General features: G+C 50.9%; 1 protein-coding gene across 1 annotated transcript in view; it reads left to right on the plus strand.

The window, feature by feature from the left end:
• Positions 1-23,524, plus strand: part of LOC144156361 (soma ferritin-like) — a 68,536-nt gene extending 45,012 nt beyond the window's left edge. The window contains exon 5 of the mRNA XM_077688366.1: positions 23,342-23,524. Coding sequence (XP_077544492.1) covers positions 23,342-23,494 — 153 coding nt within the window. The 3' untranslated portion in view covers positions 23,495-23,524. The remainder of the gene's footprint in view (positions 1-23,341) is intronic.
• Positions 23,525-27,010: the final 3,486 nt, after the last annotated feature.

A 27,010-nucleotide genomic window follows, 5' to 3' on the forward strand; every position in this document is an offset into this window, starting at 1 on the left:
GCGCGTCAGCCACTCCGGTTGAAACGATCCGACTTAGAAGGGGCAAAAAGGCCTCAATTCAATAGCACTGATATCCCGCAAACTCCACGGCGGCAGACGCTGAAACGCTGTTTTTGCCGGGGAGCAAACGGCGCCAAGCCCCATTTCTGCCGTGCCGCAACGCGCGAAGGCCAATGAGCGCGCGTGACGACCGTGTTCCCACTTGTACACCGCTGCTTCCAACGTTACTAGGCTGCTTCCGTGCGCACGCTCCTTCAGCGGGATTCACACGACGGACGAGAAGGCCGGCGGAGGTGGGCGGATATGTGACGTAGCAAAACGACACGGGGGGGGGGCGGCGCATCCACACGTACGGAGAAATTAGCAGTCGACAGCGTGGAGGGAATGAGGAGAATCTGATTCCGCTGCCGGCCTGCGGAAGGCCACCGAGATGGGTGGTTAGCCCCATGGCTAGCACACGTGGTCACCCCAGCGGGGAAGGCTCCAAGCCAGGTCGGGACCCCGCTGGTCCGGCTAGAATCCGCGCGAGTGAAGGATGCCGGCTTTTTCGGCACCGACTGGGCGCAGACCATCCGTGGAATAGCCGCGCCGAGGTGCGGGGCTTAGAAATGGTCGCGTGAGCGGACTCCTCGGGCCAGAAAAACGGGTCTTCTCGCTCGTGTGTGTTCGCCTTTCTCGGCAAGAATACATTTCGATGTGGTTCTCCTGAGAGCTACTCGAAAAAAATCAGCGCTGCCATTCCACTCTGTGAAGAGGGATGACTAGGGAAGCTATTCTACGTAATGTTGGAGTCGGCTTAGTTGCTCATTGTCATATAATTTGCTTCCAAATAGTTGCGGTAAAAAACGGTTACACCACTTTATGTAACCATACTCCCTTCACAGATGGCCAGGTACTGACATTAGACAGTAATTCTTAAACGTTTACTTTTTCACTTTGAACTAATTATGACAAGTAAATGAAACTAAGCGTAATCGTAGACTCGTCACAGCAGCTAATTGTCATGTATTTGGTTTTAGAATACTTTCTACAACACACGCGGTAAAACTGTTCTCTGTAATCATACTCCCTCTGCAGGGTAGCGCGTGCTACAAGTTTGGGTAGTGCGGTGAAGTTCTCCTCTGCTTTGACGGAAAGCCTGCCCTCCTGGAACATGTTACTACATGCTCTTGCCGCGCGGGGCCCGCTGGCGGTGGCTCATGCCGCGGCAGCTGCGAAAATTCAAAACAGACTGTTCTAGTGGAGGCATGTAGAGACGTGAATGTGCGGAGGGACCTAGATCTCTCCACCCTCTACCAGGCTCAACGTGCACAGGCTCTCACGCACCCGGGAAAGTGTTCGTATTGGGTTCGGTCCGTGTGCAAAGCACTAGGAAAGCTTTTTGACCGTTAGCGCTTCGGGTTATACACCATTTTCCACAAGCGGCCCAGAAAGAAGGAAACTACTCGCAAACCAGACAAAGCGGAGGCCCACACGCCTTCCGCTTCCCGCGTACTAGCATTGCCTGTGCTCGCGCGCTGCGCTGTTAAAGGGACACTGAAGTGATTTGTAAACGTTGCGGGATTACTTGGGCAAATTGTAGTCTCGAGTCTCTAAGCCACGTTTCGACGACTCTCGGTGCGTTGACGGCGCTTCATTTAGTAAAAAAAATCTTTTCGAAAATGCTGTCTTCCTCTCTGCCTCCTCCTCGCCGATTTCCTATGACGTTTCGTATGACGTCAAAACGAGGTGGCTTGGCTAGACTGAGCTGCTGCACGGCTCGCCGACGCTCTGACAGAATCAGTCGGCCCAGCGTTTAGTCGGCTCTGGCTAAAAGCAGAGGCCATGTGCGCTTGGGTAGCTGAAGATGCCGGCGTCTAAGGTTGCGGCCACGGGGTGTTGATCACGTAACTCGAGAAGGTGACAATGCCAGTGTTTCAAAGTTTTATTCTCTATAGCGTCTTGGCCAGCCTTACCTTCTTTGTTTTTTTTATGAGAGGGACGGAGACAGAGAATATACTGTCACGTGACAACGCAGAGATACGTTGTCAGGAAGAAGGTGTATTTACAAAAGACACCGTGTCACCGGCACAGAGGCGGGTTGATTGCGCAAACCCAGTCCGGCGGGAAATCGGACTTCGACTGCCTTCTCTTCATTCCGTTGGTCAGCGACCAGCGTCTTTCCAACGCAGCACATACCCAGATAGGGAGAGATTGGCCACATGGATATGCGGTTATGCTACGTGCAAGTTTCTCGGGAAGCTGGCCAAATTCTGTGACAATACTTTTATTTAGTAAGGCATGGAGGGGGGGAGGGCTGGAAAAAAAACTGTCACCGCAGTGTAGGGGCTCAAGAATAGAACCCGAAGTCGGGGGACTGAGATGCGGCAGCTCCTTGCTCTCCTTGCTCTCTAATGAGCCCAGGCTGACTTTCTGGTAACGAGCTGGTCAGGGATGCCTGATGATGTATAATGTTTGAGTTGTTATCCCCTGCATATCTCTCTATATGGCCAGGCTACTTGCACGAGGTTGAGTTTTCTTGTATTTCAAGGTAATGTCAGACGATTTCTAAAAAAACGTCTAGATGTGTGGATTTTTGTGTGTTTTTATACTGCGGAGAGCTTGCGATTCTTCGGTGCTGTGATCCCTATTTGGCACGGGGAAAGATGGTGTTCCTGGGAGCAAGGTACGAAGGCGTTCTGCAAATCTTTCGGGGAGGAAGGAGATTGAGGTACCTGTCACAGAGAGCGTAGAATGCGAGTTTGCGCGCTTTTTGGCCAGCTACGGCGTGGCCTTCCAGGCCAGTCGGGCCCAGGTATCAGTGCGACAAGAACTGCCATCATAACGGATGGCAGAATTTTTTTTCAGACGTTTAGGCATGCTGCCTGCAGGGAATAAGCTAGCGGCCTTCTCAGGGTGAGTAAGCTGCTGGCTGGTCGTTTCGGTAAGTGGATGGCGAACCTTTCGGAAATCGCGAGTAGTGGGGGCTTAAAGGCTTCCAAGTATGATGACCTCATGATGGTGCCATTGTTTCATTTTATTGAGTGCGGGTCAGCTTCTGGGACGGCGCGCTGTACGACATCCGCTTCATGGTCGGTGCCTGCACAAGTCTTGCCGCTTAATTTTCTATTCTTGAGCTATTCCCTTGGTTAGGTTATTAAAATGTGTGCCAAATGGGTGAAGATTTTATATTTCTTGACAATTGTGAGATCGGCTCTGCCGCTTCTCTGTAGGCCCATGCCTAGGATTATTACGTGACCGCCCACTCTCACTCTGATGACATCCTGACCAATTTCTGGTGTGATCTGGCCGCGTGTCCCCATGCATCGTTTTCCGCACAGAGCTTGCAGCGGTATCAGGGCCGCGAAAAATTTGGGAAGTAATTTAAAAAATGGGCAGCTGGACCCCCTACGTCCGGTTTTATTTATTGGAAGACATGTCAGCTCATTTCTGGTCCTACTCTAGGCGTTCCTTGATTTTTGCCTGGCCTTAATCTTCTGCCCGCCTCTTTTTAATTGCGTGGCACAAGTTAGTTTGGCGCCGGCATCGGTTTCAGTGGCGGGGGCGCATTGGGTTGGCGGCCGAGTTGCGGGAGCGGCTGGGGACCCATCTGCCAAGCATGCGACTACCGACGGGGCGTAGAACAAACTTCACTGCGCGGGCGCGGCGGCTGCGGAAATCGGGCATCTTTTCTTTTGTTTTTGCTGTAGTATCATTGTCATTCTGCCCACAATCCAGTAGCCGCCTTCCCGCGCTCGAGGTTCGGTCGTGCCCCCGTAAATGGCTGAACCAGCAGCAGTTCCCGGTTTGCAGCGATGACGCATTTCCGCGGACGCTTGATGAGGACGGCTGATGGCGTACGGGTAGCAGGCACGGGGAAATCGGCAAATGAGCCTAATAACGCTATCGCGTTAATACCCAGGTCAATTACACCCGAACGGCATCTACTAAGCTTCACATATTTAATAGATAATGACACTCTTTCCGTCGCAGAAAGGCACAAATATTTAGGCGCAGGGATTACTTCAGGCCTCAGAGCGGATGAACACATTCCCTACATTTAAAATAAATTCATGCGTGAACTTAAATTCCGCGGTCATTACGAAAATGAACTACGAAATAAAGCTAAAAGCCTACAAAACTTTCATCAGGTTCTCTTAATAGTTCAATATTAGTAGGCGAGCATCCGTAACTTCGGTTTGGAATAAATCAGAACTGGATGCATTACAAAACAGACATCAACGTGAACGGCTTAACTCTTTGTATTCACTTTACCATGGTAAGTTGGGAATTAGCAAGCATAATTTTATCTTGTCGATTACTAGGCGCTCAACACAATCAAAACACTAAAAAAGAGAAGCTGGTAGTCGGACACGTTTAAAAACTCTTTTTTTTCCCAACAACTCGCGAGTAGAATCGACTTCCATCCGGTGCTATTTATTGCGACACGCGGGATTCATTCGCAAAAGCAGTGACTGATTATCACTAGTATTTATTTGTATTGTCTTCGTCGAAAGAGTTCGTAGTAGTGTGACCCCAGCAATTTATCTGTCATTGTAAGCGATGCTTTGCTGTTTTTTTTTTTCATGTCGTCTACTCTAGCTGTGGTTGCTTTTTTGCGGTGCAACCCGGTTCTATTACCATATTAATCCCCTTCATTGCGGAAATTTTCCTTCCGTTCTTTGAATCGATGTTTTGTATAATGTTAAGCATGTTATCGTTGTAGGTCTGGCCTAGAAATCGCATGGCTTGATTTTTTTGGTTCTGCCCATTGTTTTGCAGGTATTTATAGTGCGGGCTTTTCGTTTCTTGGCGTTGGCGGATTCCTTTATTTTTTCTGCCCATTGTTCTGATTGCTTGGCATATGTTGATCGTATCTGTGCGTGTATGATGTTTGTTTCCGCGCATTCTTTTCTTTCTTCCGCCCGATGCTGCCTATGGCATTTCAAGAAAGGCCGGCAGTACGTCTGAAATAAATAAATGAATCACTGCCTCCCTACTGAGCTGGTACACTGGAAGTCGTTCGTTGCGGTTTAGGTGGCGCATCCGCAGTCTCTTGGTGCGCCATCGTCTGGCGTACCACATCTGGTGAAACTGCGAGACAAGCGCTTGCACGCCTTCCGGAGCAACGTTTGTAGATGCACTTCAGTTGTGCAACTTTGGAAAGCGCCGCGAGAACGCGTCCCCTATCAGTTCCGTACACGTGGTGGCGTTGCTGCCACGGTCGGCACGGAGTTGCTGTATAGCGCGTAGTTCTAGAGTCCTATTTCCATAGGCCGCGGGTCCCGCCTCGCCTCAGGAAAGCCCGCTTTCCGCGCTGCCCACAAGACCCCGTTTCCAGTCAGTTCTGCTCAGCTGTATAGCCGCACCTGCGCCGACGACTCCGCACGGCTGCACGGCGGCGGCTCCCAAATGCGGGGCTTTCCCGCACGACTTTGGAACTCGAACCGGGGGATGGATGCTCAACTCTGCTCCCCTGAGGGACACAGCTAGGAGCCCTGGATCGGCCCAGAGCCTTGGCAGGCTGCCTCGACGCCAGTGCCGCCGCTTTCGGAGGCACACATCGAGGCGCGTCGGCCCGCATCGGTCGGCTCGGCGGGCGCTGCGCAACGGCGCAACCACATGGACGCGTAAAATCGACGTACTCACCCAGAGATGTACGCCTGCGGTGACATACGCCGCTGCCTTTACGGAGACCGACGACCCCGCAGGCGGCGAGTAACCACATATATGTGCCGCAACGCGTGCGCGGTACTCCAATGCGCCTTGTAGTGCGGCTAGACTACCCCGTACTCAAATTTTTGGCGACCACGCCAGCTACATTTATACTTACATAAAACAAAATATGCCGATTCTCACAAAATTACATGTGTTTAATACAGAAACAACTAAAGCAGCACTTGCGACATTGAAAAACGATAAGAATTAATATGCTTATATTGGCAGGCACAAAACCCTTCGCGTAAACTCCTTGCTCCAATAGTTGCTTGCTGCTTCACGTGTTTTCTCCCGTTGTCTGCTTTCCGTATTCTACACATTACTTAGTTTTATCACATTAATATTATTAGGTTAGCATGTACTTGAAAGAAATGAAAGGGGGCAAAGCACCTGGTGAGTATCAGATAACAGCAGACCTCTTGAAGGATGGCGGAGGAATTGTACTTGAAAAACTGGCAAACCTGTACACGCAATGCCTAATGACCGCAAGAGTACTGGAATCTTGGAAGAACGCGAACATCATTCTAATCCATAAGAAAGGTGACATGAAGGACTTGAAAAATTACAGGCCGATCAGCTTACTGTCAGTCGTCTACAAGGTACTTACCAAGGTAATCGCTAACAGAATTTCTGCAACCTTAGATTTCAGTCAACTTAAAGAACAAGCAGGGTTCAGTAAAGGTTATTCAACAATGGACCATATTCACACGATCAATCAGGTGATAGAGAAGTGCGCTGAGTATTCTGAATCCCTATATATAGCCTTCATAGATTATGAGAAAGCATTTGACTCGGTCGAAACCCTAGCAGTTATTCAGGCATTACGGAACCAGTGGGTAGATGAGCATTATGTAAGAATAGTAGAGGATATCTACAATGGGTCCACAGCTGCCATCATCCTCCATAAGTAGAGTAGTAAAATACCTATAAGGAAGGGCGTCCGACAACGAGACACAATCTCCCCAATGTTATTAACAGCATGTTTACAAGAAGTATTCAGAACATTGGATTGGGAACGGGTGGGAGTAAGGGATAATGGAGAATACCTGAGTAACCTCAGATTTGCTGATGACGTTGACTGGCTAAGTAACTCGGGAGACGAATTGCAAAGCATGCTTTCCGCACTGGACTAGCAGAGTAGAACCGTGGGCCTGAAAATTAATATGCAGAAAACTAAAGTAATGATCAATAACCTCGGGACAGCACAGCAGTTTGGGATAGGGGGCGAAGTAGTGGAAGTGGTAAGCGAATATATCTACTTAGGCCAAGTTGTGACCCCGGATCCCAACCATGAGGCATAGGTAATTAGAAGGATCAGAATGGGGTGGAGGGCATTCGGCAGGCATTCTCAGATAATGAATGGCAGTCTACCATTGTCCCTGTAGAAGAAAGTTTATGACAGCTGCATCTTACCGGTACTCACCTACGGGGCAGAAACTTGGAGGCTCACTAAGAGGGTTCAACCTAAATTTAGGACGACTCAGCGCGCAATGGAACGGAAGGTGATAGGTCTAACATTAAGGGACAAGAAGAGAGCGGAGTGGGTCAGGGAACAAACGCATATTAAGGACATATTAGCAGAAATTAAGAAGAAGAAATGGACGTGGGCAGGGCATGTAATGCGAAGGAAAGATAACCGTTGGTCATTAAGGGTATCAGAGTGGATTCTTAGAGAAGGCAAGGGCTGCAGGGGGCGGCAGAAAGTTAGATGGGCAGATGAAATCAAAAAGTTTGCGGGGATAAATTGGTCGCAGTTAGCACAGGACCGGGGTTATTGGAGAATAATGGGAGAGGCCTTTGCCATGCAGTGGGCGTAGATAGGCTGGTGATGATGATGATGATGATGATGATTATGATGATGATGATGATGATGATGAACTTTACTTGCTATGCGACCTGGCAACCAGATAGCATCACCGCCAGAGGTCGGCGTCAACAGCATGCGCCCGAAAATTTGTGTAGATTCCTGGCTGGCTCTGACTTGGGCGTAACAAGCGCGTCGTAAATTGGCGTACGCCGGAGACCCCGCTTTTACGCGCGCTTACGCCGGGCGCGCGAGTACAATGGTGATCTCGCGAAGGGTGAACACGGGAGTACGTGGTGTGCGGTACTGCCCGGTGTGAACCATCACGCATGCGCTGTGCGTGCCGAGCGAGACTATGCTTTCAGCGCGCGCACAGCGTCATCGGAGCGTCTGCGCGTCGTCTGCTATGTTTATAGCGCGTGTGGCGGTGAAGCGGTGAAGCTATCAGCCACTGTATAAATGAGTGGAAACTATAATCCACATGAAAAGTGCTTCCGTGTGAGCGGTAATTTGTTCTTTAGCTCCAATACAATGGTTTCGGCGCAGCAGCGCAACTCACCCACATGTTTCAAACAGACTCATTCAAAAGATGAAGCAGATTTTAGGAGCACTTTATTTTTGCAATTGCTTACAAAAAGTATTTTAAATGCACATAAAAGCACGCAATTCAAGGCTTGAAGGCTGGTCACTCAAAGGTGGCGCAGGCGCTACGACCTTCATTCAATATACGGGAGAAAACTATCATCCTCTACATTTTTATATTTGGGCGTTTGCATGCAAGAATCTTGGAATCGCGGATCAAAGCAAGGTACCATTAGCAGACGAGACGCAACATAGCAGACGACGAGCAGACGCTCCGATCACGCGATGCGCGCGCTGAAAGCAAAATATCGCTCGGCACGCACAGCGCATGCGTGATGGTTGCGCTGGGCACGGTAGGCTGCTCTGAAGCGTGAACCGCAAGGAGCGTTTTCTGCTCGCGAAAACGCGCCGCGCACGCCACAGGCGCGCTGACGCTGCCGCGTAACCACCCACACGCTGCGCGCGCCGCGGCCGGCGGCGGCAACATGGCGGCGGCTTCGGCAGCGAAGTGGTGTCGGGAGCTCGAGCGACCGCTTCTAAGCCCTCTCTAAAATGCCGCTCAAGGCACGAACGAAGTTGCTTGTGCGGTAAAAGAGCTTATAATGTGGGTCAAAACGGTACTATAAAACATCATCCGCGCCGCTAGTGAAAGCGCCCATTCAATATCTGCTGGGGTGGCAAGCCTAAACATCCCCGGCGGTGCCAGCCGGTTGTCTCGAGCACTTCGAAACCACCGCCAACTAAACTAACTAACTAAGTGGTTCGAGTGAAAAGGAAAGGAGATGCACTGGGGATATTATTGAGCCCATCTGGGGGCCGCGCGCCTCCCCATTGGCGCAAGTCGTCAGGCTCCTCCCACTGCCGCGCGCGACGCGCGTCAAAATCTATCCAAGGCAGATGCTGACGCGGGCGCGGAATCGTCGACGCGGGCGTCGAAAAAACGCACGCGCAACGCCGACGCGCGCGAATCGCGTGAAAAAACGCTCCATGCGGTTCGGCCTTGATAGTACTGGCGGCCACGCGCTCCCGTGTTCACCCTTAACGAGATCACCACCGTACATCGATTTGACGCGCTCATGTGGTTGGGCGTTAGTGCGGCTGTAAACGGTGTGCAAACGCAGTTGTTTCGGGCCACAATTTCTATATGCGGTAGGCTCTGAGCGCAGACGTGCCTGAATTGTGAAAATTGGTTGATTAAGCGGTAACCACGCGGAGCGATTTTTGCCAGTGACGCGGCCGGGATCCGCAGTCTCTCGTCGACTTGCCGCTCGCAGAGGAGAGCGACGGATGTCGGTACTGCGCCCAACATGATTATCGATGTGCCCACGGCCACAAGGTTTTTTATGCGTGCATTTATCGCACAAAAAGGCGAAATAAACGCATTTCTGTAAGCCGAGGCTCTGCCGCTTGTTCCCTTTCTAAGCGCCCCGCTGGACGCTCAGGCTGGCAATGAGCGATGTTTTCTTGAGAGCCAGAAGCGAGCGAAGCGACGAGCGGCTCCCTCCGCGGCGAAAAGGTGTTCGTCGCTCGTCGCGTCGCTCCTTTTTCCCTTGCGCAGTCGCTCCATGTGGTTCGCGCTTTAGCCAATGCAGCGGGCTGCAAGGGCAGCGAAGCCCTCCATACACTATTTAAAAGCTCCTATCTTATCTCTCGCTGCTTCGTCCTGTCAGTTATGCGGGCTAGGTGTAAAATTTCTAATAACATGAAGACATTCATTGAAACAGCTGTTGGATGTTCATCACTTTTTGCCAGTTTCGGTAGGTGCTAGATAAACGATTGGGAGCAGTGTGCTGGTCACGCGGTTTGGAATGCTACAAGACAGTTCAATCTAAAAGGACCAAACATAAATTACAATATATTACCATATACTTCTTCGCACATTTATTTAATTTATTTATTTATTTATTTATTTATACATTTATTTATTTAATATTACCATATACTTCTTCGCACAGATATTTAATATTGTCGCGCATTAAACTGTACTTCGACGGTCAGAAACTAATGGAACGCAGTGGCAGAGACTGTTCTACAGCAACGCGAATCAACCCCCTCGAAGGGGCACGTGTGAAGTGGTGTGCGGGATAGCCGGACGACGAGACCGAAGCCGCTGCTCGCTGGTGCTGTCGGAACGTCCCGCTCTTTCAACTCACTAGTGGTTGTTGTTGTGCGAGGCTGACACGGAGGCGACTTGCTGCAGCTTGCGGCTGAGCGAGTCGGTTCACGCTTCAAGAAAAAAGAAAACGCGGCGCTAAACAGATACAGGCGTCCGTATCTGTCGTATCTTGTCTTCGTCGAAGTACGTTCGGTTTCTTTTTTTTTTTTGCGACTGCTAGAACTTTCGCGGCGGCATATTACCCGCTCAGTCATACGTTCCTTAGACGCCGGCATGACCGACGTTAGGTAAGATCAAGCACTGCCTGCTCTTTTAGCGGTCACGCCGTTGCCACGGCTCACGGCTACCACAGAACAGGGAGGGTTTCGGCTACGTCGTAGCTTGTAGACGTGTTAATGCATAATGAAGAAAGCAAATCCACCCGCCGTGGTGGCTCAGTGGCTAAGGCGTTGTGCTGCTGAGCCCAAGGACGCGCGTTCGATTCCCGGCCGCGGTGGCCGCTTTTCTGGTGGAGGCGAAAAGCAAAAACTCCTGCCTGTACCTGATTTCGGCGCACGCTAAGGATCCCCAGGTGGTCAAAATTAATCAGGAGCCCTCAACTACAGGGCGTCTTATCGCCTGCGTTGCGTCGGCGCGTTAAACCCTTGTTATGCGAAGAAATCGCAACGACAGGAAACACCACCCCAAGAAGAAAACACGTGAAGCTCAACAAGAAGATGACAAAGAAAACGGCGCTAGGCGCGCGGCGCCAAGGTCATTGCCCCGGCTACGGCGGCGAACGCTCGAGACCAGAGCACGAGCTTGCGCCGGCCGCGGGCCAATCGTGAGCAGCCAGCGACAGCGGCCGGTGCCAGAAAAGAGATCCCGTGAAGAACGCCGAGGGAGAACAAGTAGTCGGAGTGTGGAGCGTGGCCGGGATGCACGGCGGTCGGGCGACCGGACCCTTGCCGTGCCCCAAGAGGTCCTCCACGACTGCAGCCTCCAGGTCATCTCCTCCGCAAGGAAGTCGGGTGGCCGTGCATCAGTACGAGGGAGCGGCGCTGCCAGAGAGCTGCGTTCGCCATGAAGGTTACGGGAGGTCGGAGCACGCATCACTGCTACCGCGGCCACGACACTTCACCAGGACATTTCCTTCCGACCTGCGCCGTAAACAATCACTTACTGTGCCTTCTAACTTCATTCCCGGACGGAGTTTTTCTCGTTTGGTTGAACTTTTCTATGCCGCATTCTCCTCTCTACTGTTCCCTGTTCTCAAGCTCTTTATTGGTCCCCATTGTTCTTTAGTTGGTCTCTGTTTTTTGTGTGTGTACTTATTTGAGTTTCGGGTATTACATAAACTTGTCTCGTCTAAAGAGTTTCTTCATCAATTCATTACAGTCTTCGAACCTGACACCCTACAATCAATCATTAAAGAAAGCAAAACGTCTTAAGAATCAAATTGTCATGCCAAGTCCAAGCCAGAAGCTGTGGTCTTCCCATCACCCCCCACGACGGCATGGATTCCCAGGTGTAGGTTCCTCACTATTATACTTACTAAGAAACTCTGTGACGTTAAAAGAAGCGGTTTGAGACGTATCGATGGGCAGGCGCGCAGGCGTGTTCTGCTCCTTTCGTTTACCGCCGGTGCCGCTACACGGCGCTCCTATGCGATTCAGCCACAGCTCCCGTGTTCCAATTACTTCTGACGGCACCTGTACAGCCATTTGAAGAAACAATCGCGTGCCGCTTACCTCGATCATATGACAAATGCGTGGGTGTGTGTCCGCAGGCATAGGTCAATGCGGCACTAGGCATTCGCCCCTTCCTTTCACACTCATAAGTCTCGTCACGATGGGGGCTTCGGAGGCCTCTCACCGACGTGAATGTTCGTCTTTGGTTCAGGGCGCTTTTTCCTCCCTGCTGTCCCCGGCTAGGCCCAGGTTCTTCGCGTCGCCATCCGCAGCACTCTCCTCCTGTGGCCACTTGGCCACTTGCTCATTCGCCGCACCGTCCTTCCCACGCGTGGCGACGTCCTCGTCGTCCATGGAGCCGTCGCTTCGGTAGCCGTCGTCGGTACTTGGCAGCGGGATATCCTGGGGCTGCACCTCTGGCACCTGTGCGGCCCCAGTTTCTTCGTTGCCCTTCGTCACCTAGATGGCACTACCTTTGTCAACGTCGCCTTTCCCTGATGGCGAGTCGCCCGGGGTCGGGGTACGCTCCCCAGCCGGGCTTCGACGATCTCAGCCGTCTCGTCCATTATATGGTCCCAACGCTCTCCAGTTCCTCCGGGTCCGGTGGCCGCCGCATACGTTTTCACGCGGTTGGCGCCGTCATGCCCGAAACGCCGGCATATGTTGCACTTGGGGGCCCGACGCTCCCTCCGAAAGTACCCAGTCTGGTCACAGCGAAGAGGTCTTCCCGGCACAGCAGCGAGGAGGCTCCGCTACGTGCGTCAAATGGTGCCGCGTTCACGCCCCCTTTCAACCGGAGCACAACGGTGCTGAAGAGCGCACACGCTGTCGCACGTCACTTTTCTTTCGTCACTTCAACCACACTTCCGTACGGCGCGGATGCTTAATACCTTTTCTGGTAGTTTGTGCAGCAGTGAAGCTTCACGCCGACGTCTTGCTGGCACGAGTCAATTCATAAGGACCTGTGGCTTTTGACAGTGATTTCTTTCTTCGCGAGCATCTTGTTACGTGGTGGCAGGACAAAGGACGTGAACCATGAGATGGGCGAACAATGTATTTTCAGTATTTACAAGATGTCGGCCATGAGACAGAACCGGCGCTGGCTGCGCGCTTGCCCTGTCTCACGGCGGCTATATCAACGCGATAGCGTCATTAGGCTCATTTGCCGATTTCTCCGTGCCTGCTAGCCGTCCACTATCAGCCGTGCTCATCAAGCGTCCGCTGAAATGCGTCATCGCTGCAAACCGGAAACTGCTGCTGGTTCAGCCATTTACGGGGGCACGACCGAGCCTCGAGCGCGGGAAAGCGGCTACTGGATTGTGGACAGAATGGCAATGATACTACAGCAAAAACAAAAGAAAAGATGCGCGATTTCCGCAGCCGCCGCGCCCGCGCAGTAAAGTTTGTTCTACGCCCCGTCGGTAGTCGCATGCTTGGCAGATGGGTCCCCAGCCGCTCCCGCAACTCGGCCGCCAACCCAATGCGGCCCCGTCACTGAAACCGATGCCGGCGCCAAACTAACTTGTGCCACGCAATTAAAAAAAAGGGGGCAGAAGATTAACGCCAGGCAAAAATCAAGGAACGCCTAGAGTAGGACCAGAAATGAACTGAGATGTCTTCCAATAAAACCGGACGTAGGGGGTCCAGCTGTCCATTTTTTAAATTACCGTAATTACCCGATTCACGTAATTACCCGATTCACAACGAGCGGTTGGCTGAAGCGTATGCCTCTGGAGAAACTCGCGGGATGGGCATGCGAGGCGTGGGCCACGATCCCATCGAACATGGTTGAACGTTCGTTCAGAAGTGTGGCATCGCGAACGCGCTTGACGGCACCGATGCGGTCAGCGGAAGGCGACAAGGAGCTCTCGGAGAGCTACGAGGAGTGAGACGAGTGAGATTACTTCGGGGAATAAATCACCCGTTTCTCTCGCATTCGTTTTTCTTGCTCACAAAGTTCCTTGCGCGTTACAAACGGAGGTGCAAGTTTTTTTGGTTTTTTGTCTGGAAAATCGGGTGCGCGATAGAATCGGGGGCGCGTTAGAATCGGGTAATTACGGTACTTCCCAAATTTTTCGCGACCCTGATACCGCTGCAAGCTCTGTGCGGAAAACGGGGCCACGCGGCCAGATCACCCTAGAAATTGGTCAGGATGTTATCCGGGAGAGTGCGGGCGGTCACGTAAAAATAGCAATATATTTTGGCACAGCTCATGTTCTTAAGTACAGATAACAACTAGGCAAAAAACCGACAACTGTGTGGCACCCGGTAGCACACACAAAAAAAGAAAAAAAAAAACAAGGACGACAAAGCAGGGAGCGGCCGTTTGGAATTATTCAGGGGCAAGATACGCAATTTATTTCGCCGATAAACCCTTATGCGAGTGTGACCCATTCGAGCCATCTAAAACGTCCCAATGATTTCTCTTGCGAGCTGGTTTTTCTGCTTTGCTATCCCTACAGTCTCATTAAAGAGAAGCGTGCATTCGCATTTCCGGCAATGTGAACTGAGTTGCAATGTGCGCATTCTTCATGTCCCGCCGATGCTCGCGCAAGCGCACGTTCAAGCATCGCGATGTCTGCCCTACGTATTTGTGACCGGATGGTAGGTCTACGCATAGAGTTTCATACTAATATATAAGAGGGAAATCTGTCGCTGCAGTCGTAGGCCGCCCTGAGCGGCGCCATTGCCGCTAGCGACGTTCCTCGCCTACTGGGCTTAGCTAGCCATACGGCTTCTTTTTTGTCCCCAAGCCAAAATCAACAAAAAAGGGAACATTTTTTATGCAGAAATGCATTATAGTCGGGGGTTGTCGTGCGTCCCTTGGCCGGCGTGCGCAGCGCGTCTGATGATGACTGTGGCATGATGCTCCTAGGGATTGGCCAAACAAACAATCCATCACGAGATAGCTTCGCGTTCAACCACCATCGTCATCTTCCCGTAGGGGAACCGCTGAAGAAGAAGAAGGAGAAGAAGACAAAGCTGCGAAGAGGAGGGCTGCGTGAGTTTTGGCTACCGTTATCCTCCTCGGCCGGCGCATCTTCCCGATCTGAACCCGGTCGAAGAGCGGCTCATCGCGCCTCGACTCCCCTTCATGAGCATCAGGCGGCTGACTCGAGGCAACGGGCAGTTTGGAATCAAGGGACAGGCGGTGAACGTGCCCATCGACGTATCGAAGGTTGTGCGGTGCCTTCCTCGCATGGTACCCGAGGACGTTGCGTTCGACGTTCACATCAAGCGGAGGCTGATGAGTCTGGCAACGTACAAGCGCGGGTTGGGGAAGCGCGGCAACATCCTGGCTTGGCTCAAGCACCTGGAACACACCCCGCTGTATCGCGCCATCAACGTTCGGGTCAATTGGAGTCGGCTCGATCACTTCGATGACGGCGGCGAACGAGAGGAACCGCAGGAAGACGACGTCGATGATGCTGACGGTGAGTTCGAAACGATTCCCGACGACTTTGACGTGAACGATCCTCTGCAGTTGGCGGTTGCGTTCAACGCGGTCTCGAAGACGCTTCTCTATAACGAAGCGGAAATGACGGGTGTGGGAAAATAAAAAAATAAATGATTACGTTCACACTCTCGCCTCTCTCTTCGCCATTAATCGCATCACACTCATCGGTGCACCCAATGCATTTCTGCATCCTCACAATCCCCCTCGGGGAGGTGCGGGGATTTTCTCGTTCGTCGTGCAGGAAGCTTCTGCGCAATCACCGACAAATTAATTTTTTGGAGCTTCAATTTCATAATGACAAAACAAATTTGAATATTGTTGCTTTTCTGCAGCCACAGGCAACTTTCCAGCCTGTTCGTGAGCCATGCCAAGGTCAAGTGGAACGTGCCTGCGCGGTACATGGCGGAACGCTCGCTGAAGCGCGGCTCCCCTAGACAGTGGCGCCAGATTTTCCTCTAGTGTATATTAGTATGCAACTCTATGGGTGCACGATGCAATACAAACTTTCCCAGGGGTCCGCCCTAATCTGCGCAATACAGTCCATCAGTTAACTAAGTATGAAACACCAGTCCTTAAAAATTAAACAGGGTAGAAAAAAATACAAAGGCAGACTAGTTTAGTTGTCCAGTCTGGTGCAACTATAATGATCCCATCTGTCGTTTACAGATAAAAAATGGCAGCATCTCCACTCCGCGGATTATGGCGAGGGTGCGGAGTACGGGGACTCGAAATGACATCCAAGTTGTGCCCCGAGTGACATCCGATTAGCGCCTCGACCGTCATTCGATTTTAGCCGCTTTGCCTCCGCTTGCCGAGCTTTCGTATTCGGGGAAACTCGTTGTCTTCGTAGACGTTACGCAGCAGGTCGCCCGTAAACATTCATATGCTGCAACATCCTTAGCGAGCAGCGCGGAGACGAGCTTAGAATATAGTCCGCGTCCGCGACTAAACGCTTCTTCGAAACATCATCATATGGCACAGAGAGCCGTCAGAATAAAGCACAAACTGAAATCAGAGGGCCTTATCAGATACTCTTCCAACGACACCTTTCATCACTTGTGAACTGCCTACCCTGTATACTTTGAAAAACGCGTTCGCCGAACAATCATCTGTTCGTTGAAGTCGAAAAACAAACGGAAAGTGAACGCGAGATTTGTGTGTGATTACTAAAACGTTCATTGCTCGATTTCACTCTGCATTTGAACACAACGTCCCCCTCCCCTCCCCCCGTTCATGTCTCGCGAAATAGCAGTGCACTGGTTTAGTGGAAATAGCAGTCTGGTTGGTTTAGTGAGTCCTATTTTGCTTAAGTTTAGCACTGGGTTTTTTTCATTCCCGTACCAGCTATTCTGTTTCTTCCGGACTCCGCAGACCATTTATTTTTCTGTCATTTCATTAACTTTGCTTGGTCATTGCTATAAGGCGTGAGTGGGCACATATTCAACAACCCACAGCTTTGGAATGTACTTAACAGTCTCACGCGGCTTATATTCCCATAAAAGGCACATGTTATTGTCAGGTATAATGTAATCACGTCCCCGAAACATTTTTCTGCGACGTATATATTCAAAACGATGCCGCATTCGTTTTCCGCGCTGCAAAACGAAACCAACCTCTCATTGTGCCAGTATCAGGTCTAAAGGAGGCGACAGTAGAATTCACTTGTGCCTGACTGATTCGGATGTGACAATGTGATATGCTGCTGCCGTCACCGACGCCGCCGAAGTGCGCAGAACCGCGTCCTCGGGTAGCTCTTTTTGGCGATCGAGTACTCCACAAAGACGCAGCTGCTTTTTAAGTGACCTAAGCGTACTCTTTGCTTTTAGACGTCGCCATAACAAGTTTTATAGGGCCCGGACATGCGAAAAGAAGCGAAACAGAACCAAAACACTGCACGAGCCCCTATCAGCAACGCAGCGCAAATCCCGTAAACGCCGCGGAGAATCGGCGGCAGGCGGCGCAGCGATCGCGAAGCTCGAGTCGTATGTACGCTGTGAAATAAATGAAATATGAAATGACTAAATGAAAAAAATCTCGTGTTTACGCGTAGGGCCATCTAGCGTAGTTCGATGCAGTATTACAACTTGATCCGAACCTGACTACACCGGTGTTTTTTGCGCGTTTTCTCGTTGCAAGGTTTGTGCCTGTTTTCGAGAGTTTTGGAGTGTTCTTGTGCCTTTTAGGCAGTTTCCGCACAGATTTTCGCTTGATGGTGGGGTGCGCACGGATGGACACGGACGGACTTCGCACCGTTACAGGCGAAGGAGTAAGCCGTTTGACTGTCGGGTACTAACTCGCGGTTTCCGTTCACAGTGGGTAAGACGACCGAAACTAACTCTGCCTGGTCTACCAGACAGGCTCGAATCCTGCCGGCGCCTGTGTGATTTTTTGCGATTGTAAATGCTATGCGTACGGGCGCGGAGGGACATTGTGAGGTTAAGGTACTCCTCACCTAAAAAAAATTGGCTCCAATCCACGCTGTGAAGGTGGTTGGAAAGCAAAGCTGCAAACGACACCCACAACCATTGCCCATGCGATGTCACTTAAATTCACACACGTGGCTCTAAGTTAGATTTCGCCTCTCCATCTTCTTGGCGAACTGATGGAGACGAAATAGTGATGTTCTTTTGACGCGCGAGCCGAGAGGACGATCTCGACTCGCTCCGATGACCGACGACCGATGCTTGAAGCGGGTGAGGGATGAGGACTGCCTTCCTTGCTGGATATTAGGTTTATTTACACTATTTACATTACTCCATGTTTACATCAGGTCAGAATGACGGTTACATTGTCACTCTGCCAGCAGCAGCCTGTTCGGCCGAGATCTATACTGCTAGATCCCTCTAGACCGACCCGACAAAACCCAAAACTCCGGTTTTGATACCAAGAACCCCGCCTCCAAAAAGGGGGCGTTCAAGAAAGAGAGAAAAACCTTTCGAAACAATAAATACAAACCATTGATTGGCCACAGTAACCATCCAATCACACACATGTCCCCACCTGCGGTCACGTGACCCAACGCTCTCTCTTATGCGCTCATTATTCCCACGCACGCTATTGCACCCGACAAGCAAATACAGGACGTCTGCGGCCTAAAGTCACTGACCGCACCATTACGTTCAGCGGGCGGCATCTGCTCAGAAGCCAAGCCGAATGTTTAGAGCGGTCTTCGCGGGGCTAACATGCCCCCGCGTCTGCCTTGCCCCCTCGTCTGCGCGCGCGTCGGGACAATGCGGAAGTCGCTGCTAATCCCCTCCCAGACTAAGGACGCCGCCGCCTGCCGTCTGTGCCCCGGGAAGAGGCGCTTCAGGCCCAAGCGATCGTCTTCGAGGCGAACGACCCGTCAACGACCAGCGCCTCCGCCGGCGTCGCAGATTCGACACTAATAAGAGACACGATCATTTGGCTTCCCGTGAGCTCGTCATGACGAATGACCCAGCCACCTCCGAAGCGACAGAGGTACTCAGGCTAAGCGCCCCCGTCTTTTGACACACAAAAGGACGGGCACAAAACACGCTCTCCGCGGCTCCGAACTTGGCGTCCGTGCGGCTGCATGAAAGGGACACGGGATAGCAGCTACCAGCGGAGGCGACGCCGATACATGAGCAACCGGCGGCTTTCATTAATTAAATGAGGATCCCGAACTTAACACTCCACAAAGAGTGAAATCAGAGATTCTGCCAGCCATTACCTGGCAATTGGGGGGGCGGCGTCCCGAATGCAGCAGCGTCGGTCATGGCTGGGCTAGAGCGGCGGACGCCGCCTCTGCAGCCCGGCCATGCGTCGGCAGAAAGAAAACGGAGAGGAGCGTGACACAAGCGCAGACACCGAACAATTCGGCATGTGAGCTTAGTGATTTATACATATTTCAGCTAGTTAGTTTTGTAAGTTTGAAAATTGTGAGAAAGCTGAGGGAACTTCTATAATCGCTATTTATCAGAACCAGTTGCTCCTTTCGCCTTTTGTAAAACCTGTTAAAACAACCGAATTGGTATTCAGCAATTTAGAAAACAGAGTTCCATTCTTGGCAAGCAGTGCGCAAAGGTAGTGTTTGTTTAGCGGCCAGACATCTGTATGTGGTATACAGTTTGTTTTCGTGCCCTGCAAACCAATCTTTAACGTATCTTTGCCGTACGATCCTTGTTGTCCGGGTTACCCGCGAGGTGCTGTCGCACTATTTAATCAAGCCGTGCGAAGGAAGCACTCAATGGACGCGAAGCTGCGTCTAAACAGGCCCAAAACAACCGTCGCTAAAGCATACGACAAAGCCGGGTCGCGCCGATGCGCCCGCCGGCATGAGCGCGCGGGGAACGCTGGGTAAATTCGCCGCGCCATCTACACTGTGGTCCGTGAGAGAAAACCGCCCTTCCCGCCGCAGCCGCGATTGCAATTTCTTGTCCCGCATGCCACGAAAGAACCCTTGGCTGGTAGAGGTAGGAAGTTTTGCTTTAATATATTTCTTGTGAGCTGTGTTCCGACCCCGCTGTGCGAGTTTTTGCGGTTGATTGTTGGGAAAAATTGGTGAGGCCTGGATATTTATATATAGCTTGGCAATCCTCCTTGACAAACCGTAAATCCGATTGTTGAGTGGATTGCAGTTCAATGATGAGGCTTCCACTGACCAAATAATGCTAGCTTGTTTGAAGGCAACACGACTACTATAAGGCGCTCACTTTGCAAATGTAGCGATTTTAGGTCCTTGAATTGAACGTGCAGAACACGAAGACATTTTTCACAACGCAGTCGATCTTCAGGGCATCTCGCCGCTATGAGAGCTGGGCAACGTCACTGGGTTAGATGCTGGTAGCTTACTGGTCAACAGTTCATATTCATCGGAGGATGTGCAAGCATGCACTTTTCGCGTCAGAAATGGTCACACATTTGGCTGGAACTGGCGCTGCGGTGCACACACTGCGCCCGTGAGCGGCGGCGGCGGAGCAACAGTGGCCTAGCAGCACCACCTGCACTTGCGGCGGCGGGCAGCAAGACGCCCCAATGCGAAGGCCGTAAAGGGAGCACGGGAGGAGGAGAGTCGAGTCCGGCCGTGGTTTACTTTACTTCCTGGTGTTCTTCACCGCTCTTGTTCGGCGGCGCTCTCCACCGTCGTTTTTTCCCCCCGTATACATAGTTCAATCCCCTCACAAGCCTCTCTTCCTTCCCGCCCTTCCCGCTCCCTCCGGCGTCACGCGGTCGCTTTAATTCTCAATTCTCCCCTGCACTCGCTTTCCATGCTCTGCTTGGTGCCACACGACGGTGACGCTGAACACAACCCATTGAAATGTGTAGAGATCGCCTCTGAAAATAGACACGCGCCGTTTATTGTATACGTATATATGTTTAATAAGCCATCCTGCGAGTGACGTTTTCACAAGACATGTGCGTCATGCAAGGCCTCAAGGGAAACTGTCTGCCGCGCTGACGATAAACGAAACGCACGGTCATGCGACGCCTCGTTCGAAACTGTTTTGCGAGCAGACGATAACTGAAGCTCCGGCTGCATACGGATAGACGTGTGGTAGAACCAACGGAAGCCATGTCCGCCAAAGCACCTAAAAGAAAGGCGAGGTCAGGGAAACACGTCTCCAGCGATCATATTGCGCACACACCTGCTGACTGTGGCAGTCTATTTTACGGTCGCCACCAAGGCTTCCGTGGAAGCGGCCCGTCGCGTAAAAGCGCAGAGCACCCAAATTCAAATTTCAAATTCAAATTCAAATTTATTCATTTATGTAGTTACATGTCACGTTGCAAGGAAAGGGTCAAAAAGCCAGCACAGGCGCTGGCTTGACGAGGACCCTACCCCGTGTACACACGTCGACGGCAGCGCAGCACTGCCGTTCTCTAATTACAAAGCAAATGTCATATGTTTAAAAAAAATGACGAAAAAATGAACAGAAACAAGTCGAACCTCAGTCGACCAATCAAGTGCGAAAAACAAAAAAAAAAAAAACAGATGAAACAAAAAATGAGCAGAACAATTTCTAAATGGTACAATATACAACGCATAGTTCATACGAAACAAATATGCACCTTATTTACATCCTAGGGAATTTCACAACTTGCGCCATGGTACAACATAAAAACAAGCATGAATGAAAGTACAGATAACACATATGCACATTTAGCTCAAGAGCTCCATATCAACATTGTATTGCTTCCACGATTTAAGCGTTAGGTTTTCTGGCTGTACTTTACATAGGTATAGTTCGTTTAAGTGGTAAGGTAGCTGATATTGCACTCTTTGCTTTCCGTAGTTTGTCCTGGAGAGGGGGGTAAGCCCAACACTTGCTCCACGACGGTCACGGAGCGAAAGCCGCCTCTAAGTCGTCGCAAAGGGGCCTCTCGCCAGATGACTGCACAGCCAATGCACAGCACTTTTCGAGAGACAAGAAGGAGCTCGAAATTCCTCCTTCGTTTAAAAGATCTGCCGGGTAGAAATATGCCTGCTACGCCGACCATGAACAATAAACCACGCCGCAGCAGCGGCCTCCACAAGCTTCGCGAGTTCAACTCGGCCGTGAAAAACAATTTCCGAGTTTCCTCCGAGTTCTAATGTTAATCAAACACACCCAGCCTATTCGTGGGCGCGGCGTAGCAACCGAAGCCACTTTGTGTGGGCCACGAAGTCGCCGTTTGATGCCTCCTAGCAGCGACAAGAACTTATAGCAGCAAGCAAAAAATGAAGTCCCCAGGCCACCGCCGGCCAATGGTGCCGCAGAGGCATCCGGTCCGAACTGGAGTTCACTCTTGTCCGAACCAATAAGAGCGGACAAGATTTTCCCACGGGAGCCTTCACACACCCTGAAGACACAGTCGATGACAAATGACCCAACTTCAATGTCTAGGACGCACTCGGTTGTGCTCAAACATGCTCTTGACACGCTGAATTGGGACTGTCGTGAGCAGGGCGCATTCCGTTCGCTACAGTGAACCAATTTGGTTACTTGGTTTGTGCTTACGCAGAGCTACACTAGGTCTACGCTCAAGCCTTGTAGCAAACATAATACAGTGGAACAACAGAACCCAGAGAAAAACAGACTGCCCCGCGCCGGCCGTGGCCAACATCCAGGCTGGGGATTTGAAAGTATAGCAGTGGGATTATCTAATGGGATTATCTGGTAGTGGGGTTTACGCTGGGGAGTGAGTATTGCAGCTCGATTTCAGATGACGCTGCATGCGGATGATAGCCCGAGCCGTACTTTCTCAACGTAAATAAGCGGCCCCAACTCGGCGCGCTGAATATTCCAGGCGTGCTGCGCGCTATTTCGCCGGTTTCGCTCGAAGTGTATCGGATGCTGCACTATCACTACTTTCATAACCGAAGCAGCTGGAAACTCGGGATTGGGCGGAACTCGGGCCTTCTGGAATCTTGGCAAGGACTCATGTTATTTCAGTCTTTCTGAAAGCGGTGTCTAGGGTATCCCCGTTTAGTCGGGGTGATGTGCGGTACCACTGCTGGTTCCAAAGAATTCGGCGTGAACTCGTCTCGGAGTGGGCAACGGGAACGACGCGTGGTTCTGGAGTGGGATTGATTTGATTTATTGTGGTGTTTAACTCGCCGTAGTGGAGGGCTCTGTATTAATTTGACCACATGGGGATCTTTAACGTGCACCGAAATCTCGTACACACGGGCGTTTTTGCTTTTCCCCTCCATCAGAAAAGCGGCCGCCGCGGCCGGGAATCGAACCCGCGTGGTCGGGCTGAGCAGCGCAACGCCTTAGCCACTCAGCCACCGCGGCGGGTGTTGGGTGCTGGAAAGAGTGGTACCCACGAGGCACCGGAGATTGCCAATGGGGGTCATGGTGCTGCACAGCTTCTGGTACTGACGGGTGGCAAGGGCGTTTGAGGGCCCAGTTGTGCTTTTGGTGGCGCAATCTGATGAGAAGGCCAGAGGAGGCGAGACGGGGGTCGACTGGGTGCTGCTGGTTTCCTCTTTAAGTGGGCTCTAGCACAGCAGCCAATAGCCGCACAATGAACACCCATGCACTGAGATGCTCGCTGTGTTGTGTTCACAGATGACGGACTTCCTGGAGCAGGAGTTCCTGGCTGAGCAGATGCACTCGATCGACAAGCTGCAGCGGCTCATCACGCAGCTGCAGAACATGGACACCGGGCTCGGCGAGTTCCTCTTGGATCGGGAGCTGCGTCGCGAAGACAGCGACAAATAAACCGCAGGACTCTCGCTGCGAGCGGCTCTGCGCGGCGGCGTCCTTCTGCACTTTCTGGGGGGGTGTGAGGCAAAAATGCCACCCTCACCGCTTCGACACACAACCAAGCAATCAATGAACAGTCTCCATCCAAATGCTGCATGTTTGCGGGCCGCACAATGTTCCACGCAACTTGTTCCAAAGAATACCATTTCAATTATTATATGCCCAACCTCCTCCTGTCACACGAGCACTTTCAATCCGGATTTGAGAGATAGAGATAGAGAGAGAGAGAGAGAGAGAGAGAGAGAGAGAGAGAGAGAGAGAGAGAGAGAGAGAGAGAGAAACTATATTTAGAACCAAAGGAGGTTCAGGCAACCCAGTTAAAGGTCGTCTTCAGTGAATGCTGAACTCAGCTCTAGTGCGGTTTTGATGTTTTGCACTAGATCTAGCTGCTCCTCGAAAGTGGAGGTGAAAGTCAGCCAGGTTGGGTCGACGGGATATGGCAGCTGCGTCGGTGTGTTGAAGTGAGAAATGCTGGGAATAGTGTAAGGACATTCCCACAGGACATGTTGCTGATTAGGATATCCACCACAGTGTTTGCAGGCTGGTGGTTCTTGTGCTCTTCCTTTAGAGAAAAGATATCGTCTAGCTGGGGTGCATGTCAGGTTAGTCTGTGCTCGTCTCAGTAATACTGATTGCTTGATTGCTGCCTGTCTAGGTTAGGGTGAGGTGGAGGTAATTCTCTTCGGTTCAGTTTAAGGTCTCTTAGTGTATTGTTCATGATGCCACGACAATTGGACCTCTCCAGGTGTTCGGTGTCCGGATTCTTAACTCACGGGCGAGCGTGCTTGCCCGAACGTTGCCAAACATCTCCGTGTGGCCATTTGTCCAAATAATATCGTAGTGATGATGACAGTGACGATTAAATAAATCTGCTGTATCTTTATTCATGTCGTTCAGTATAATTTGCCTGCATGCTTCTTGGGAATTCATGAAAATGATCACCGGGAGTTCTGTGCCATGCGGACTATGCGGTGTGAAGGTGTGGCAACTAATGGCTCTGGCGATGGCGTGGAGTTCAATCTCTGCTGTGTTAATGTTGGCGCCACTTTTGAGAATACTGGCTACTGCCGGATGAAGGTCTCTGTTCAGCACTACGATGCTGTGCTTGTCTCTGCTGGAACTAATATCTACATAACACCTTGCTTGGCTAGTTGGAGATCTTTTCACAAGTTTCTGTAAAAAATGAACTCTGCCGTCTTCTGCCCTCATTCCTTTCGAGATCCATATTCCTGGGTAAAGGGGCGACTTTGAGTAGGTCTCGAGTTTTGCTGTCGAGAAATGGGCCCTTGACTTCCTGTGGCTCGTTTCGAGGTGGGGTATCAAAATTGATGCTGCTGAGGATGCTCCTGCCTTGCTCTGTTGCCCGAAGTCTCTGAACTTGGTTTGCTAAATGAACTGAAACGATCTCATCAATCGTATTGTGAGTACCTGTCCTGAATAGGGCCTCGTTGCTAGTCGACATTGGTACTCCTAAGGCAACATTGGTAACCTTTCTGATGAGCGCCTCTAGCTTAAGTTTTTCTGTTTGTGATGGGTTTAAGTACAGCAGGTGATATTTAAACCTGGAAATTATCAAGGCATATCCCTCAGTCTCAGGGCTTCCTTCTCCTTCAATCCAATAGTATGGTTGGTGATTCTTTTCATCGTGTGAATGGTCTGATTGCCTTGCTTCACAAGTTGCTGAGCTGTTGTATATGACTTGCCGTCTTTCTGGATGCGAAGGCCTAAGACCTTAATTTCCGCTCTTTGTGGGATGGGAATTTCCCCTAAGGTCAGATTAACTTTTCCTTGGGGGTTTCGTTTGGTATGCCTCGTTAAGAGAAGAACCTCTGATTTGGCAGGGGAGCAATGGAGGCCTTTTCTTTTAGCCTCCTATTCGATTGTATTTAGTGCTACTTGCAGTGTGCTTTCAATGTGGCCCAAAAAACCCTTAGTTATCCATACATGTAATGTCATCCGCGTATACGCCTCGAGCGCGGCCTGTAGGGGCGCCACTGAAATCCCCCTAGCGGCCCGTTTCGAAAGCAGGCGCGGGAGTCTCCGTCCGACTCCCCACTGTCGCCGCTGCGTTTTCGGCATGTTCACGACTGAGGTTTAGCGTTTGCGGGCGTTGGAAATCCATGTTTATGTGAAGCAGTCACTCTGTTCGCAAATGGGGTGTGTTTACGAGAGTGTAAATGTTTCTGACGCGATCTTAGTGTGGAATATTCGGTCTGTATAAACGCCAGGTGTGTGTCACAGGCCAGCGTCGCGGAACCGGCGTATGCATGGACCTGATCGTAGTTACACTGACCTGAATTTACTAGCAGTGTCTCCATAACCACCCGTTCCTCTGATGTTCATGCTACGGGTATACGACTACGATGTAAATCAGTTTTGTGCGCTTACATATTCAGCGGAACACTCATACCTGACAGCACGCCAGTTACTTTTGCCAATAATATACCTCAGATATTGGTCACCACCATTTACAAGCCTGTGTGTGGTAATTTCGGGAATATTCAACGTAAGTACGACAGATAATGCAGAGAGAGAGAGAAAACATTTTAATGAGCTCAAATGTGAGAGTGGAACCCTAGTCCGGGAATCCATGCGTTGCCCTCGCCGTCTTGGCCCGTGTCACCAGGAGAGTCTGGTCCTCCGGTTGACAGCTGGTCAACAGTGTCTCCACAGCTCACGAAAGGAACAGGTAGAGAGGGGAATTATACTCGGGGATCAGCACACGACTAACATTCGTCTGCTACTTATATCCTCTGCGACCAGCGCTCAGACTGGCTTAGAATATAATCGGCGTCCGCTACTAAACGCTTCTTCAAAATATCGTCACATGGCACAGGGAGCCTGCAGAATAAAGGAGAAACTGCAATCAGAGGGCCGTATCACATACCCCACTCTTTCATCGCTTGCGAACTGCCTGCCCTGTATACTTCCAAAAATGCGTCCGCCGAACGATCAGGTGTTCGTTGAAGACGAAAAACAAAACGACAGTGAACGCGAGATTTGCGTGTGTGATTACCAAAAAGTTCTTTGCTTGATTCCGCTCCGCATTTGTACAAAGCGTCCTCCTCCCCTGCCCCCCACCTACGTCTTGCGAAATAGCGGTGCATTTCGCGTATAGTTTCTCTGGTGAGCCCTACCTGCTTAAGTTTTGACGAACGTCTTTAGCATGTCAGAAGCTGCACTGTATTTGTTTTTTCATTTCCGTTAGAGCTATTATTTTTCTTCCGCACTTGCACAGCATGTATTTTCCGGTGGTTTCGTATTAGATTGCTTTGGTTCTTGCTATAAGGCATGTGTGGGCACATAGGCTTGAAATATACTTAACATTTTCGCATGGCATATATTCTTATAAAATGCATAAGTTATTGTGCCGGATTGGCTAATCACATCCCCGAAACATATTTTTCTGCGACGTATATATTCGAAACAAAGCCGCATTCGTTGTCCACGCTGCAAAATGAAGCCAACCTC

This window comes from Haemaphysalis longicornis, unplaced genomic scaffold (assembly GCF_048455015.1).
Source record: "Haemaphysalis longicornis isolate Haplotype H1 unplaced genomic scaffold, Haemaphysalis longicornis Haplotype H1 scaffold_1, whole genome shotgun sequence".
NCBI lineage: Eukaryota > Metazoa > Arthropoda > Arachnida > Ixodida > Ixodidae > Haemaphysalis > Haemaphysalis longicornis.